The 19,261-nt window shown below is 36.2% G+C and overlaps 1 protein-coding gene across 1 annotated transcript in view; it reads left to right on the forward strand.

The window, feature by feature from the left end:
• Nucleotides 1-18,511, forward strand: part of Megf9 (multiple EGF-like-domains 9) — a 92,740-nt gene extending 74,229 nt beyond the window's left edge. Inside the window, exons 5-7 of the mRNA XM_013030107.1 lie at nt 3,886-4,029; nt 11,302-11,571; nt 13,434-18,511. Of these exons, the coding sequence (XP_012885561.1) occupies nt 3,886-4,029; nt 11,302-11,571; nt 13,434-13,885 (866 nt within the window). The 3' untranslated portion in view covers nt 13,886-18,511. The remainder of the gene's footprint in view (nt 1-3,885; nt 4,030-11,301; nt 11,572-13,433) is intronic.
• Nucleotides 18,512-19,261: the final 750 nt, after the last annotated feature.

Genomic DNA, 19,261 nt, shown 5'->3' on the forward strand with positions numbered 1-19,261 from the left:
ATCAAAAACTAAAGACAGTCTTCTGATCTTCAGTTTTCCTTAAAAAGCCACTTAAATACTTAAATACTGTTTTTAAAAAATTATGGCACATTACTATAACAAGTAAAAATCTCCTAAGTGATTTTATGGGAAAAGAGTAGCAGAATATTTAGAAAAATCAACCAATGTGGATTGGGACTTAGGCTCAAGCCTATTCTTTATATAGTGAAGCAAATACAGAGAAGCTGATTTTGCAGAAATTGCATTTTTCTTTTATGTAATTTGGTCCCTGCCTACTTGTCAGGTATATTGTATACTATTCTTTTTCTTTACTATCTGTGAAGCCAGGCACACTGGCTTCTGTTTCTAAAACAAGCTATGTTCCCTCGCCTCAGGGTTCTAATACATGATCTTTGCTCTGACTATAATGGTCTTTTTATTTTACCTCTACCCCATGGGGCCCCTTTGCCTTATTAACTCATGTTCTTCTTTCAGGCCTTTAATTAAAGGTTACCTCATTAGAAAGTATTTCCTGATGTTCCACACTCAATGAAAACACCTCTGTTTTATGTTCTTCCATGCACCCATATTTTCATAGTATCTATCAAAATTTATAATTATGTATTTTTTTGGTTATGAATTACACATGGCTCACTCCATGTGAAGTACCAAGAGGACATAAAAAGTCTCAGTTTTCAATATACAGTCTTTAGCAATGATCTTGGCCTAGGGTAATTACTCGTCCACTGTCAAATAAAGGAACAAATGAGTGGGAAATCATGCAAAACAAAGGTTAGGTTACATGTTGAGTACCCAGGGAAATGTTTTATTATCCTGAATCTATTCCAATTACTTCCCACAACTTTTACAGCACCAAAAAGTCATGTACATTGAAGGTTCTTTTTATTTTTCCTTGCAGCAATGAGGTAGCTCTTTTTTACTGTTAAGTAAATGCCAAGCAGTGCTTTCTCTGGCGATAATGTAAATCAAAAGAAATCCTTTATATGGTTATGATTTCTGAAATCAGCTAATAATGAGAGAAATAAATAGTTTCTTTGTTTGGAAATATATGGAACTATAATCCAATAGGAAAGAGTACAAATGCGTCATTTTTAAAATCACAAGTTTTATATACAATCTTTCCCTTTTCTTCAAATGAAATTAGATTTTCTTTTCTGAAAGTGCTGTGGTATGATTGCCCCCTGGTGGCCACTCACGAGGTTTCCACAGTCTATTCTTGCCCACTTCTGGTCTTTTTCTGTAACTTTTTAGATTGAATTAGATTTTTAAACTACCCTTTTTGTGGTAAATTTATTGGTAAAAATATTGAAAACAATTTAATAATATCAGACATCTTAAAAATACTTCTTTAATCCAGTAATTTTCTTTTCAGGGGCCTATTCTGAAGAAATAATTCTAAGTTCATAAAAAAACTTTGTTAGGGGCTGGGAAGGTGGCTCAGTGGTAGAGCGCTTGCCTTGCATGCATGAGGCTGTGGGTTCGATTCCTCAGCACCACATAAGCAAAAAACAACAAAAAACAAAAAACCCTTTATGTTAAAAATGCTCACCAAAAATATATTAAAAAATGCTCACCAAAGTAATAATTAGCAATAATTCTAAACAATTATATACCCAATTTTATAAAAATATGGAATTAAGTTAATCACATCTAAGTATTATTATATGGCTAGTAACATAGAAATCAGATCTTTTTTATTTTCTTTCTTTTCTTTTTTTTCAGCCACAGGCCTTGAACTCAGGGCCTAGGCACTGTCCCTGAGCTCTTTTGTTCAAAGCAAAAGCTATAGTACCACCTCCAGTTTTCTGGTGGTTAAATGGAGATAAGAGTCTCACAGACGTTCCTGCCCCAGCTGTCTTAGAATCTTAATCTCAGATCTCAATCTCCTGAATACCTAGGATTACAGGTGTAAGCCACCAGCACCCAGCTAGAAATCAACTCTTTATCTTGGGAAAGTTACTTAATCTGTTTCTTTATATATAAATTTTGGGTAATAACAGTAACTGTCTAATAGGTTGTTGAAAAGATTAAATGCAATACTTTTAACGTATAATACAGTAAGTCCCCTGCTATCTTAAGCAATCAGTAAATAGTAACTATTAATATATTATCATTAAAATATTTTCAAGAATTACTTATATAAGTACATGAGAATGTGAAAGAAGCAGGATACAAGCTAAAATATTGAAAAGATGTCTTTATTAATAAGTTCATGAAGTTTGGGAGATTTTGCTTCTTCCTTTTCACTTTCTTTGTTGTTTTTTATTTTGAAATTTTAAATAGAAAGACCTATAAAGAATATTATAGCAAATACTCATGGACTTACATCTAAAATTAATAAGTATTAACACCTTGGAATTTTGCTCTGTGTTTATAGATATGTGTATGTGCTTACATATTTGAAATAGAAAGTTTCAAATAAGGTTGGATACCTTTTTGTATTCCTCCCTAGTCCAATTAAGAATTGAAATTTAACATAAAAATAGTATGTTCATTATTTTGGTTTTTCAAATCTTTCTTCATTTGTTAGACTATTTTATATCACCATCTCACTGTCCCTTCCCCTTTTTTGGTAACATTTCACTAATAAGGGAAAGAAACAAATAAGAGGGTTTAAGCTATTCTTAGCTCATTTTATAAAATTTCAGTATCTTCCTAGTTTCTTTAGAGTTTACTTACTTGCCTATGTAATAGTAGTTCTAAGTGTCCTTGAATCTCTGGGGCCTCCAAAACAAAGAATGTGAGCTGTACTACACCTTTGCAGTCCCCTCTTCATGTGTTCTGTTCCTTTGGAGTCTGTTGAGTACCCTAAGTGACAGAGGATTGAGACAGAATATTATTATTAACCAGAAATTTGCTTCTTCCTTTTCACTTTCTTTGTTGTTTTTTACTTTTATTTTTAACTTTAAATAGAAAGACTTATAAAGAATATTATAGCAAATACTCGTGGACTTACATCTAAAATTAATAAATATTAACACCTTGGAATTTTGCTCTGTGTTTATAGATATGTGTATGTGCTTACATATTTGAAATAGAAAGTTTCAAATAAGATTGGAGACTTTTTTGTATTCTTCCCTAGTCCAATTTTTTTCTTCCTTCCTCTACAGAGAAAAGCAGGCCATAGAGTTCTCCTATAGCCTTTCAGTCCCTGTTTAATTGTAATCTGTATCCATTTGCCTAGTATTACTTACTTCTTTTTTTTTTTTTTTTTTTGCCAGTCCTGGGTCCTAAACTCAGGGCCTGGGCGCTGTCCCGCTTCTGTTGCTCTAACACTCTACAACTTGAGACACAGCACCACTTCTGGCTTTTTCTGAGATTAATTGGAGATGAGTCTCATAGATTTTCCTGTCCAGGCGGCTTCAAACCACAATCCTCAGATCTCAGCCTCCTGAGTAGCTAGGATTACAGGCATTGAGCCACTGGTACCTGGCTAGTATTTTTTTAATTTAAAAACTTAAGCATTTTTCCTTGATACTTCTGCATTATGTGTTTCAGCCATTGCTGGTTTAATATTTTTAGTTTATTTGTTTAAATACAGAACCAAAGCTATGAAAATATCACAGTATATGCTTCTATTAATTGATATGGAGGTTATTTTATTTTTAGTTTTACATAATTTGCCTGTTTTATACTATAGTCACCAAGTAACAAGGGCATAGTATGATTCTAACCATGTTCTTCACCTTCCCCGAAGGGGACATCGAATTTACAGATGTGGAAAGCATAAAATTGTGGTGCAGTAGAAACTAAATACCATCCCATCCTTACTACTTTTCCTTATTCTGGTAATTCTTATGTTCTTTTTGTTTCAGCCATGAATTTCAAAAGTTACCATGCTTTCAGGGCAAATTTTAACCTTAAAAAATAATTTTTTTCTTTTAGGTGCTTGTTTAAACTGCCAGAAAAATAGCAAAGGGGATCACTGTGAAGAATGCAAAGAAGGATTTTACCAGAGTCCTGATGTCACTAAAGGATGTCTTCGCTGCCCTTGTTCAGCAGTGACATCTACAGGCAATTGCACAATAAGTAAGGCCTTTCTCTAAATCTTCATTTCAGAGCAGGGAAAGTCTGTGAAACCTTCATTGGTAGTTATGAATTTTATTGACAAATTGAGTTCTGGATGTTATATGTGAAAGTAACTTATGAAGTCAGAAAACATTTTCCTTTCTAGAAATTTACCATCTAGCCCAAATATATATGCAAAGAAAGACTTAAAATTTCTTTTCTTTCCCTTTTTTTTTGGGGGGGGGAGAAAGGGAGGTCAGTCGTGGTTCTTAAACTCTGGGTCTGACTCTGTCCCTGAGCTCTTCAGCTCAAGGCTAGCCTTCTACCACCTGAGCCACAGCACCACTTCCAGTTTTTTGGTGGTTAATCGGAGATAAGAGTCTCATGGACATTCCTTTATGGGCTAGCTTTGAACCACAATCCTCAGATCTCAGTCTCCTGAGTAGCTAGGATTACAGGCGTGAGCCACCTGCACCCAGCTGAGATTTAAAATTTCTATAGCCAACACTATAAGTTAAAAACAGGAACTTCAAAACTGAACAATTTTTGCTTACCAGTTTCATGGTAACATTCACTAGCTACTTTTTCAAAGGCACCTAATAATATTTACTGGTTGTGTCTGTTTAATAATCTCACAAATACAGGTAACTCCTGTTTAATTGATAACAATTAGTTATCAATTGCTGCATACCCAATTATCTTAAAATGTAACAGCTTAAAACAATAAAGTATTATATCTTTCTTTTTCTGTTAGGAATTTAAGAGCAACCTAAATGGATAGTCCCAATTTGAGATCTTTCTTCTCTTTTCTGACTCCTTTTAAAATATGCATAAAATTCAGTTAAATGAATAATTCAGTGTTTTTGTATATAATCACAATATTGTACAACAGTTCTTGCAGTGATTTTTGAAACATTTACTTGCATTACCTCTCCCCATCAAACAACAACAATAACCAAACACAAAACACAACTCTGAAACCATTTGCAGTCACTCCCATCCCAAGTCAGCTTTAAGTAACCTCTATATGGATTTGCCTACATATGGATTTGCCTATCCTGAACATTTTATATAAATAGAGTCATATATAGTCCATGTATCCAGCTTCTTTCATATGGTGTAGAATTTTCAAAGTTCAACTCTGTTGTAATATATATCAATACTTCATCTCTTAATTGTCAAATAATATTCCACTCTCTGAATACAAATTTTTTTCTATTCATTTGTCAGTTGATGGACATTACAGTTGTTTTCACTTACTAGCTATTATAAATAATGTTTCTCTAAGCGTTTGTGTTCACAGTTCTACACATATAAATGTATTCATTTCTCTTGAGTGTACCCTAGGAGTGGAATAGCTGGGTTATATATACCCACTGTCTGCTTAACTCTGCAAGGAACTGTCAAACTACTTTCCAAAATGAGTACACCATTTTATATTCTTATTTTTACTTATTTGTCTGAGGATTCTAAATTGTCTGAGGGTTCAAAGCCATCCTGGGCAGGAAAATCTGTGAGACTCTTATCTGCAATTAACCACCAGAAAACTGGAAGTGGCACTGTGGCTCAAGTGGTAGAGCACTCGCCTTGAGCTGAAGAGCTCAAGGACAGCACCCAAGCTCAGAGTTCAAGCTCCACAACCAACAACAACAAAAAAAAATTAAAAACTTTAGAAAGCTTATAAAACTATGATTTGTAAATATCTGCTTCGGTTGTATGGCTTGACTTTTTACTTCCTTAAGTCCTTTGCAGGTAAAAAGTTTTACATTTTAATGATTTAATATGTTTTATTGTTCATATTGGATGGGATTTCTCATGCAGTTGTAATCAGCCAAAAGAATAGCCAGAGCTGTACTCAGTAGTCTGAAGGCTTAATTGGGACTGTAGAAATCTGCCTTTTTTTGGTTGGTCGTGGGGCTTGAACTCTGGGCCTGAGCAGTGTCCTTCAGCTCTTCACCTCAAGGTGAGTGCTCTACCGCTTGAGCTACAGCACCACTTCCGGTTTTCTGGTGGTTTATTGGAGATAAGAGTTTCACGGACTTTTCCTGCCCAGGCTGGCTTTGAACCACGATCCTCAGATCTCAGCCTCCTGAGTAGCTAGGATTACAGACGTGAGCCACTGGAGCCTGGCTTAGAAATCTGCTTTTAAGATGGTTTACTTACACAGCTTGATGGAGCCAAAAGGCTATTACTTGCTATGTGGACCTCTTCATCCAGGTACATACATGTCTTTCCAACATAGTAGCTGGCTTCTTCTGCAAATGAATAATCCGAGAGAGAATGAGAGAGAAACTGCAATGTATTTTGTAATCAAGTCTCTGAAATCATAGAGGTTTCATAATACCCCATAGTCGCACATGCTTATCCTATTGAGTGTGGGAGTGGACTCCATCAGGTACGAATGACAGGAGGCAGGGAGCATTTGAGACCATCTTGGCTGCCATCCCTGATGAGGAGAACTAGTATGTCCCTCTTTCCAAAATTAATGAAATTTTGGGCTGGGAATGTGGCCTAGTGGTAGAGTGCTTGCCTAGCATGCATGAAGCCCTGGGTTCAATTCCTCAGTACCACATAAACAGAAAAAGCCAGAAGTGGCACTGTGGCTCAAGTGGTAGAGTGCTAGCCTTGAGCAAATGAAGCTCAGGGACAGTGCCCAGGCCCTGAGTTCCAGCCCTAGGACTGGCAAAAAAAAAAAAAAAGTTAAAAAATTAATGAAATTTTTATTTATTTCACAAATAATAATTGAGCATTGTGCTACCAAAGGAAATAAAAGTAAAAAACAAAGGAATCTGCAGTGTAACATAGAGAAAAATACATAAATAAAGCATTGAATATAGCAAATGTATTTATGGGGCAAAATAAGACACAAACTAGTAGAAAACACAAAAAGCACATATTAAGAGTAGCAAATGGGGTCTGGGAAGGTGGCTCAGTGGTAGAGTGCTTGCCTTGTATGCAATGAAGCCCTGGGTTCAATTCCTCAGCACCATAGAAGCAGAAAATGCTGGCGCTGTAGCTCAAGTGGTAGAGTACTAGCCTTGAGCTGAAGAGCTGAGGGACAGCGCCAAGGCTCAGAGTTCAGGCCCTACAACGGACCAAAAAAAAAGTAAAAGTAGCAAATATACTTATATGGCATAATAGAATACAAAAGAAGAATGTTCTCTTCTACCTGGGATTGTGTGTTATGAAATTTTTCATAAAAGAAGTGATACTTTAGATAACATATTATTTATCACTATATATGTAGCTCTTTGCTAATTACTTAGGATATTAGAAGGACTATCTAGAGTCAGAATATGGAAATATTAATATTTCAAATAATAATATGGAAAATTAATATTTCAATCTATATCCACAGTATCAAAATTCTAGTTTTGGAACACATTAATTGTATTAAGCAGTTTAAGATTTTAGAATTTCATAGGAATTTAAATAAGAACTTTGGAGTCTCTGACTCCAATACTCATCTAGAGTATTGTTTGTTTTGATCATAGGACCTGATTTAAGATATTTGACTTATAAAGGATTTCTGAATAAACTTGATAAACTTTCTTGAAGAAGATGCCTATAAAACAAATATGGCTGGCACTGGTGGCTCACACGGTTCAAAGCCAGCCTGGGCAGGAAAGTCCGTAGACTCTTCTCTCTAATAAAACACTAGAAAACTGGAAGTGGTACTGTGGTTCAAGAGGTAGAGTGCTAACCTTGAGCTGAAGAGCTGAGGGACAGCTTAGGCTCAGAGTGCAAGCCCCATGACCAACTGGAAAAAAAAATATATGCTTGAAATCCTTGTTCTCATCTGCCCTTTCCAATGACTGCAGATTCCACAAGGGCAGAGACCATGTCTGTATATTTAATGATTTTATTCCTATTCCCATATGTTGAATGAATAGAAAGGGAGATAACAATACTCAGGGTAGAACATGGTTAGAACTGGAGCTGTGAGAGCTTGAGGGAAGAAGGATAATTTCCTACTGGAAAGTATAGAAAAGTCGTCATAAAGCAGGTAACATACAAACTGGGCCTTGAAGACTGAGGAATTGAACATCTAACAGTGTGTCTATGTATCGGTGAGTGGGAGATCAAAGCCAAAGGCTGAATAGGGATCTGACAAGTACAGTTTGGTCAGTATGTAAGTGGTCTAAAATACATCGCGCTTACACTGCAGGATAAGGGGTAAAAGGTACCCCACTGATTCAGATATTTGACCCTTTCAGAATTAACCATTTCTGATGCAGAAAAATACAGATTAGTGCACCACAGTGTGATGGGTCTATGCATTGTGGATGCTCCATGAGGGAACACTCTTCCAGCCTGGGGGATTATCGAGAGGAGGTAATAGTCCTGTGATGAGAGTCAGAATTTAGTGGGGGACAAAAGGAAGAATTTTTTTTAGGTAAAAAATCAATAAGAGCAAAGAAACAGAAATGTTAAAATAGTCTGATTTTTAAAGTCTTATCAAAAACACAAAGTCACCAGGTGGCAGTGGCTCACACCTATAATTCTAGCTACTTGGGAGGCTAAGATCTGGGGATTGTGGTTCGAAGACAACCCAGGCAGGAAAGTCTATGAGACTCTCATCTCTGATTAATCACCAAATAGCAGGAAATGGAGCTGTGACTTAGATGGTAAAATGCTAGTCTTGAGCAAACTAGTTCAGGGACAGCGCCTAGGCACTGAGTTCAAGCAAAAAACAGGAAAACAGGGGCTGGGAAGGTGGCTCAGTGGTAGAGTGCTTGCCTTGCATGCCTGAGGCCCTGGGTTCGATTCCTCAGCACCACATAAGCAAAAAGAAAAAAGCTGGAAGTGGCACTGTAGCTCAAGTGGTAGAGCACTAGCCTTGAGCTGAATAGCTGAGGGACAGCGCCCAGGCCCAGAGTTCAGGCCCCACAACCGGACCCAAAAAACAAACAAACAAACAAAAAAACCAGGAAAACAAAGTTATTTCTAATGAGGGAGAAAAAATGAAACAGGGATTTTGAATGCCATTTCACAAACACCAATGAGTCTGAATTTGATAGACATAAAAGCCTTTGACAAATCTTGATTTCAGACCTTCAATCTATTTCATCAGGATTTTTCCAAATAATTATTACTACTGTAGTAGTTGAACTCCAGAATTCTATAATTCTATACCATTATAATGTGTAAGTTCCTTGAGAACAGAAATATAAGCCTCTTGTTAAGTATTTTCTGTATGTCAGCATTTGCATGGGTTATGAACTTATTCAGTTGTCATAAGTTGCTAGAGACAACTTAAGTATTTCTGGCTTAAACCCTTTATTTGGAATATGGAAAACTGAGGTTCAGTGTTCAGTAAGTTACTTGAGATCACACTATCAACTACAATCAAAAATGGTAAGTTGAAATTCTTTATCAGATATAAATTCTATGAGTATATTAAAAAACCACCATTGACACATATTTCGATGTATATGAGGTGAATTATATTTCAAAGTTGTTAAAATAATAGTAAAATAGACAACAAGGATTCATTATTTTATAAAGACCATCAAAGATGTGTTGAATTGCTACAAGTTTCATGACCCATGTAAATTATTTCTTTTGTAATAATTATGTGTTCAGAAAACAAGATTGTTCAGATTTTATAATTGGAGATTATAAGAAAGGAACTAGTAAACTTGGTGAATAAAATTATGGTTTTTGCCATTAAAAACACTTATAAAATCTCATTGAGAATCTCAAAATCATATGAAAATTTTTTAAAGGAGCAAATAACTATGGGTTGGTTCCCACTATATATGATGAAATTATTCACTTAGCAGACATTTATTGAGCATATACTGTTTATCTGGCACTATACTAATCATTAGCGATAAAGATGGAGAAAATAAATAGGTCATAGTATAGTAGGAAAGACAGTACTCAGGTAATTACAATTAGAATTATGTGTTACAGGTAAGCATAGAATAACCCTAACCCAAATGGGGAATAAAGCACAAACTTTTGTGCTTCTGAGAAGCAAATGGTATCTAAATTAATTCCTATTGTCTGATTTATCAAGTTCAACTGGGGATAGGGAGGCAGGAGAATATTCCTAGAAGAGGAAGAAGTATGAACAAAAACTCAGAAGAATGCAGGCAATCTTTGGGAGGACACTTAAGCCATTTATGTGCTTGCACCGTAGCGGGTGGTGGAATGTGAGGTGAAGGGAGAAGAGTTGGAAGAGGTCAGTAAGGGTTCGATTATGAAGGCTACTGAAAATTCTGTTTAATTTTCACTTAATCCTGAAGACATTAAGATTTGAAGAGCTGTCTCTAGAAAAGCACTATGCTCAGATTTACTGTGAAGATCATAGGGGTGCAATGCAGACCTATTAGGAAGAGACCTATGAGGCAGTGTTGTCAGTGTTGTAGATGAGAAACGATGAAAGCAAAAACTAAGATCACTATAGTAAGACGGAGGGAGATCTGTAGTGGAAAGATCTTAATGAAGTATGATTGATATGAATTGCTAAGTTCTTAGAAGTGGAGGGAGGGAAAGGAGGGCTGGAGGTGTGGCTTAGTGGTAGAGCAATTACCTAGCAAGCCTAGCAAATGCAAGGCTCTGAGTTCAAACCCTAGTACTGCAAAATGGGGGGGGGGAGAAGAAGTGGAGGTGGGAGAAAGAGGATTGAGAGATGACTCTTAAGTTTTTGGCTAGATGTTAGAACCATTCACTGAAACATAGGGAACACTGAAGGGGAGGACAGGACTGAGGAAAGGACAGCTGTTTCTGTTGTTTAAAATTGGATTCACATATATAGACAGTATATAATTTGAAATTTAATATAGTGAAATGGACTAGCAATGCACATTTTGGAATTGTTGATCGTGTGGGTGGATAAGCTAATCTCTGGAGACTGAGCAGAGTGAGAATGAAGGAGACCAAGAGTATCAACATGTAAGTAGGAGAGGGGGAAAGGGAAATTTTGTTAAAGCATTGTTTTATACAATTAGTCATGTCTGAAAATGAAGGAATAAAAAGGTTATGCAATTATCAACCCATCATAATTATTCTGACTCCTGGTGTAAGCATATATATATATGCTTACACACACACATATATATCTTGCCTTCTACCTAAATAGTTTCTCTGGCCAACCTTATCATTCCTATATGCCTGAAAATTAGAACATAAGCTATAAATTATTAGTTAAATTTCATGTCTTTTAATTTCATGTCTCTTAACAGAAGAGAGTTTATAAATCGGTTTAAGGACTAGGACGTGTTTTACATTTTTAATTGTGGTTTGAGACTTTACTAAATTATTTTGGTGCTCTCTTTCTTTTAGAATTGGATGAATTGGAACCTACATGTGTCCAGTGTAAAGATGGTTACACAGGCAAGAACTGCAATACATGTGGAAATGGCTATTACAATTCCGACAGCATCTGTATGCCATGCCAGTGTCATGGCCATGTGGATTCAATTAAAACTCCAAAGATTTGTAAGCCTGAGAGTGGTGAGTGCATCAACTGCCTTCACAACACCACTGGGTTCTGGTGTGAGAACTGCCTGGAAGGTTATGTTCGAGATCTCCAGAGAAACTGCATTAAGAAAGGTAAAACTTTACCCAAGATTGCAAATTTATTATCAAAGGGCTAGCACTGAAAATTTCAGGACAGCTGCGTTTAGCTCTCTAACACCTTCCAATTCTACCAGAGGAGTTTCTGGAAATGTATTTTCATAGATAATTGCCTGAAGAGGTTTCCTTTTCTTTCTGCTTCTCTCCCAATACTGGAAAGTCAACTCCAGAAATTTGAGGACCAAGACTAAGTCATTGAGACAGTGAGACCAAGGGTTCTCACATTTTAACTTCATCAATTTTTATGTTAATGATTTAAAAGTACTATCATTTCTTTTTACCTTTTGCTTGCTTTATTCTCATCACCTTCAGTGATCATCAAAGGTCTTCTCAAGATGGGACCTACAATCTTGCTAGACATTCCAGTTGGTAAACTACAGTTCATTCTAGCATCTGTTCTTACTTTGAATATGTTAGTATTAGTATTAACATTTCTTTTGATTTTTTTTTAAAAAAAAGGTTATTTACATGAATTCTTATAAGGAAGTTAAGAAATATTTAGAAATAATTGTGATTATAAATTCACGGTAGGGCTGGGTGCTGGTGGCTCACTCTTCTACACTTAACTACTCAGGAGGCTGAGGTCTGAGGACCGCAGTTCAAAGCTAACAAAGGTCATAAAAGTCTGAGACTCTTATCTTCAGTTAATCATCAGAAAGACAGAAATGAAGCTGTGACTCAAGTGGTAGTATGATAGCCTTGAGAGAAAAAGCTAAGGGACAGCACCTAGTCACTGATTTCAAGCCTCAGTATTGGCATTTCCCCCAAAAAAAGTTTTTTTAAAAATCCAAATTAAGAATATTCGGTGTATTTGTTCACAGAAAAATGAGTCCTTGCTCTCCCACAAATCACATGTTGACCACCAGTCAGCATGTGATCCTTATCCTTAATGGTTGAGTCCTATCTCAAGCTAGAGATGCTGGCACTCAATTTCTTTACCATTTGGGTTACTTTGTCCATACCAAGGTATGCCTTGTCAGCAGACAGGGCTGTGATTATTTTTATTAGTTCTTTAATATAAATTTTACCTCTTTTCTGATAAATTGAGTTGGCTGGCTATGATGATGAATTATAACAACAATATTTTATTGAGTACCTAATATACACCAAGCATTAAATCTGATCCTTCTTCTCTAAGAACTCTTCAAGGTAGACTTTATTATTCACATTAATGAATGAGGAACCTGAGATTTAGAAAGATTAATTTATTTATAGCAACACAGAGTCCAAAATCTTTGGTCTACCCCCCTCCAACTATTCTGTCACTGGAAGTATAAAGTTAGTACCTTAATTACAAAGTAGCTGTAATCTACACAAAGGAAGATTTGTATTCATGGAATTAAAGGAAAGCTGTTATCTCTCTTGGCTAACATCAACCTTGAATGCTTAAATTAAAATACAGTTTTTTCTGTACTTTCTTTGAGGAAAATTTTACCTTACTGAGATGTTATTAGACATGTTAGACTTATTTTAATTCCATCTATCCCTGTCACTTTTAACCATGTGATTTAAAACTCAGTAATGACATACTTATCATCCTTACAAGAATTTGTATGGTTTCATGAGTAACGAAGAATGGAAAACTCCAACACTGGAATTTTCTGAGGATTTCAGTGTAAATATTATGCATATTGGACAGCTATAAGTGTAATAAGCTAGCTTTCCATACCACAATTCTTACCACTGTAGTTCTTTTAAAATTATTTTAAACTTGCTTTAACACAGGATACCATGTCAACATCCCACATCAACTTCCACTCTCATGTGTATTTCTTTTGTTGTTTCTGAAAACTAGATAATTTTGACTTTTACATTTCATTCTCTGTTTTTATTTTCAGAAGTTATTGTTCCAACACCTGAAGGTTCTACCATTTTGGTTTCCAATGCCTCTTTGACCACATCAGTGCCCACCCCTGTTATAAATATTACCTTTACCCCCACAACCCTGCAGACTACCTTTTCAGTAAGCTCCTCTGAAAACAGCACTTCAGCCTTAGCTGATGTATCATGGACCCAATTTAACATCATCATTTTGACAGTCATCATCATTGTGGTGGTGCTGCTGATGGGATTTGTGGGGGCGGTATACATGTACCGTGAGTACCAGAACAGGAAGCTCAATGCCCCCTTTTGGACCATCGAGCTGAAAGAAGACAATATCAGTTTCAGCAGCTACCATGACAGCATTCCCAATGCAGATGTGTCGGGATTGTTGGAAGATGATGGCAATGAAGTGGCTCCCAATGGGCAACTGACCCTGACGACACCCATACATAACTACAAAGCCTAAGGAGGTAGAGCTGTTCTCCTGGGTTGTTTAAACCACAGTGCTTATTAAAGCAGCATCACCCTCTGAGCCAGACAAAGCCTGGGCAGAGTTTGCTGAGAAAGGCAAATAGTGTACCTGAACTTGTCAAGTACAAATGCAATGTGCTTAACCTATCTGTTGCTCTTAGTTTCCCATGAAGATCTGAAGGATTCATGTCATTAAGGACTTAAAGTAAAGTATATTTTTGTATCAAACCACATGGGAGTATGGAAAGGCTGAATCTCGTAGTGCAGCCCAAATCCACTTGGATCTCCAGATAGACCATTGGAGGTACTCATCTCACAGCAGGGTGGAGGGCAAATGGACTGCTGCAAGACTTCATCTCCATTCCTGGAACATGTTATTTTTAAAGGAGGAGCAGGGATTATATTCATTGTACCATGCTAAAAGACACAATGGAAGAAAAGCTGGTGTCTAGGCTGGATTATAATAAACAATCTTGATTGTATCTAGACTAGGGTCAGAAAGGTCCCTAGATGATCTTTAGGGCTTGATTTTTTTTTTTTCCTCCTAGGATTCTCACTGGGTAGTGAGATTAAAGCACAGGACAAGCTTCTGATGGTGAAGGCAGCATTGAGGGAGCAGAAAGCTGATGGTCCTCCTCAGGGGCTCAGTGTAAATGATAAGTTATCTAAAAATAAGGAATATTCCTGCCTCTCTAAAAATAAGGACTATTCCTGTCTCTAGAAAAATAAGGTGTACATAGTTAATGTAGCATATCTGGTCAACATTGTATTTGTATCTATTTGTAAAAAAATCATGTCATATTTTATCATCTAGAATTTATTTGTACAGCAGCTAAATGGTGTTGTAAAAAGGAAATATGGGGGTTGGCTAAAATACTGTAAAATAGGTGGCAATATTGCTAGAGCTGGGACTCTGGTGAGCATCAGTCATTTTTAGTCCCTCTTTGGACCTTGTTGAAATTTATAAGAGGTTGAATGTTTCTAATTTTTCTTTCCTCTCTCAACCTAAAAGTAGAGCTATGTGCTCTTTAACTTACTGTAGATTCAAGCAATAGATTTTGAAGTTAGTAATTGTTAAGCTAGGACACAGACTTCATTCTCCAAAACCGTTACCTAACTATACACTAGTCATTCTAAATGTTTCACATAGATTGCTGTAAAACATTCCTCATTAAAATATTTTTCCTGAATGTAAAAGATAGTCTTCCAAAAGATAGAAATATTTGAGTTCCAAAAGAAAAGCCATCATATCACACGTTTTCATGCCTGTAAAACATTTTTATCCTTCCAGACCCCAAAATAACTAATGTCCTACATTTGAACATACCCTATCACTGATTTGTCATGAGAGATGTCCCATTTTCTTCAGTGCTTCCGTTTTTCCAGCTTCTTGTCTGGTGAGCGGGTAGCTCTGTAGTTGGCTGTTTATAGCTAGTCCTTTCTTTCAGATGCAGGTTTTCATCACCCAGATACCAATTGCTATTGCTCTCATCTTTTACGATATTGACATGTAGATTAAGCACACCAAGAAAGGTAGCCAGAAGTTGAATATAGATATTCAATATATTTAAGAGGAGGAACAACAAGCTGTGAAGTGATCAGGAAAAGAGCAAAGACTGCTTACTAGATTGTATAGACTGGACCCAAGGAATCCAAATTGGCCTGCTTACCTAACTTCCTCAGGGAAACAAACAAACAAATAGAATTTGGTCTCTTTCTTATAGGACACCCCCAAGTTGTTCCCAGAGTTTGGAGATGATATCCTTGAGGATGTGTTGGCAGATAATCTGCTTCAAGTTAACTTGAAGGCATTCTGCATATTTGACTATTGTCCACAAGAGTAGACATTGTGTTACATTATATTTTTAAAAATCCTTAAGGGCTAGAGGTACAGCTCTGTGCTACAGAACTCTTGCATGTGTGAGGCCCTAGGCTCAATCCCAGCATCACACACACAAAAATCAACATGTGTATTGCCCTTTATAGTTTACAAAACACTTTTCTATGTACATCCTTAGTTTCTTCTATGTTTCCTCTGAGGAAGTAATTTTTACCCATTTTATAGTTGAGAAGACTGAGGCACAAAAGGGCTAAATGTGTTGCTCTGTGACACACAATGTGTGTCAATATTAGGCTTCAAATTTGGACTCCCAGTTTTGCAGCCTATAGTCTTTTTGACTGTGCTAATGCAGAAATTGCCCAGCCATAAACACAAGAAGACTGGGAGGAAGAGGCCCCTTTGTGGATGTAACTATGAGGTGCAATTCAGGGTCACAGAGCCATGAAAGATTATGAGGAGAAAACACACACACACACACACACACACACACACACACACACACACACACACACACACGAGAATTCTTATCTAAAGCCACTATTAATGATACAAAACAAAAAACAAAGTCCAGTTTATGCTTTGCTAAGGTGAGCTAATCCCTCCAAGCAGGGGGAAACTTGCTTTCTCAACAGTTGCTGCTTAGGTGGTATAAACTGTTCTAAAGGATTATGCAAAGTAGCATAGCCTTTCTCCCTAATACCTCACCCTCTGGGGAAAAAAAAAAAAGGTCAGGATTGAGGATGATGGGAAATAAACATTTGTTAAACACAAGTTAACCCAATAAAGACAGAGGAGTGTTTATTGGGATCCAAAAGCCAAAGCCAAAATAGGATTCTGACTATGCAGAGGTTCCTTGAAACAAACCTGAAAAGATAATGCTAAAGTTACATCACACAGAACATTTATATTTAAGTACTTGCTAACTTTAACTTCGCCTCTTAGGTCATATTCGTAATTTTTCACCATGGTGGGAAAACTAAGACCTTTGTACTTGTTTAAAATAATATTTCTTAATGACTTCAGCTTTTTGCTTGTGGAATAATTTTGTTCTAAATATAAATCTTGAGTTGCTCTACCCTTGAAGTCAGATGAGATAACTGGTATGAAATCCCCTGCACAATTTTCATTCCTCTGAAGCTATCCCTTGAAAGATGGCATCCAGCAGCCGAACCCCATCAGTCCTCTAGAAAGCCTAATATTGGAAGAGTTGTAAGGGTTAGAAATACATTTTTTTAAAGAAATACCCACGTGAATCTTATCAAGAAATGACAGTTACTGCTATTAAATGATACTTTTATCTTCACTAATTCATTTTAATAAACCCATACGCATTTTTAATTAACCCATTTTAGTAAGCCCTTATGTATTTCTGATAGATGTTTTAGGTAGCGTTAAATAGGTCTTTGTACTCCCTCACCTCCCTCTTCCCCTCTCCACTTTCTACCTTCCAGGGTTCTTTTTATTAATGGGATTTCTCCAGCTATACAGAAAAAAAATAGTAAAAACCCTCATATGTATCAAAGTCCTATGGACTTAATGAATTACTTTTTCCAGGGACACCTGGGTTTTATGAGAGAACAGAGCAGACATAGAATGAGAGGATAGAGATTGGGTGGGGGTAAGAGGAGCAGAATTTGTATAAGCTTCAAATTATATGGCTGTTCTCTAGTCCCAGTATTTCCAGGATAAGTGACTATTAAGTAATACTCAGTGATCTACTAGTTCATTTTGGTCAACTGAGTACCTTCAAGATATTTAGCCCTTGGACTGAAGAAATGGCTCAAGTGGTAGAACACCTTCCTACTAAGTACAAGACCCTGAATTCAGACTCCAGTTTTTAGCCCTTATGCTGTTCTGGAATCAGAGAGCTAAAGTAGCCATACTTCCTCTTGTTAGATTTTGATCGAACACAGGTTGTTAGATCATTTGCCTTGGTTCTATACCTATTGTAGGATAATATCCATACATGTGATAATATTTATACATGTGAACTTGTCATGACTTACAATAAATATTCCCTGATATTTATATTTTGAGGTAAGTTAGGTAGGCGTTGAATTTCACATCACAAGGGAAGTTCTCTGGCAAAATATTAAAAGGAGTAAGAAGCAAACCAGTGTGACCTGTTAGAGCTAAGAAAGTCTTTCTGACCTTCTCCACAAAAGACCTTTTGGTCTGTTAAGATCTTGCTAGTAAAGAGTTTAAGAGCTAAGATAGGTTTGGTTTGTGCTGGAGTGTAATAGGAAGTGAATGCATTTTTCTCTTGAACCCTGAGCCAGTGACTATGCCAAGGGGAAAAGCAGGAAGAACATACTGATTCATCTAAAGAAATCAAATAATATCAAATGTTGAAGGTTATGATCACTGAAATGTCAGTGGTTTTGAATGATGCTTTTTCTAAGGCAGCTGGGAATCTTTTTGTGTTGTTGTTGCTAATGTACATGCACTAACTATAGCAGCAGTCCTAGGGTGGGAGCCCAGGGCTTCCGATTCAAGTTAGTCTAAAAGCTAAATGATTTAAAGTCAAGTTTTAATGCTAGGCACAAGCACTCTGTAAGAAGTTAAAACTTAGCCCAAGCAATTAGGGAATGTTTCTGAAACAATAAACTTATATTTATGTCACTAAAATTCTAACACAAATTAAAAAAAACATGTCTCATACGTATGCTCTTCTAGGCTTCATGATGCATTTCTAAATTTGTGTATGATTTGAATATATAAAAGAATTTATACAAGAGTGTTATTTAAAATTATTAATAAATGTATATAATTTGTACCTATTGTAGATTTGTTTCATTTATTTTTGTGGTGGAGTAATTAGACATACATACGCTCATATGTATATATAAACGGGCTAAAGATCATTTTTTATCAACTCATTTCATGGAAATCTTTAAATATTTCATACATTAACCATCTATTTTGTTTCAGATCATTTCTTGTCACAAAGCAACATCTGAGAAGAAAACATGTTGACGTACATCCTTGGGCTGGGATGTAGATCAGTGGTAGAGCATTTGCCTAGTATGCACTAAGACCCTGCACTGCAAATAAAAATAAATGAGCAATAACATAGTCTTGTTTATGCTTTTGCCTGTCCTATATGAAAATCTGTTGAAATTTCATGAAAACTTCATGGAGAAAACTTACTCCCTTTGGGATTCTTTGTCTCACAATGTAAGAATTTCCTTTCTTTGGTAGAAATCTGGAAGTAAACCACATTCTTTGTGCTTATTGGAAACCCATAGATATAGTGCATCTTTTATTATTTTAAGGTACTTTTGACAAAGCTAAATGATGTTTAATATGATGCCATCTAGAGAACTAAGGGATGCTCTGAAAAAGGTGACTAAGTCAAACATTTTTTTTCTGTTGAATGTTTATAAACTTCATTTATTCTCCTTCAGTTGGTTAATGTTTAAATTTTGAAACTAGGGTTTATAATCATGCCTTATCTATTTAACATATACTTCATTGATGTACCTAAATTGGATTATATCACCCTAAGGAACAACAGGAATAATAGTGTCA

This window comes from Dipodomys ordii, unplaced genomic scaffold (genome assembly GCF_000151885.1).
Source record: "Dipodomys ordii isolate 6190 unplaced genomic scaffold, Dord_2.0 Scaffold127, whole genome shotgun sequence".
NCBI lineage: Eukaryota > Metazoa > Chordata > Mammalia > Rodentia > Heteromyidae > Dipodomys > Dipodomys ordii.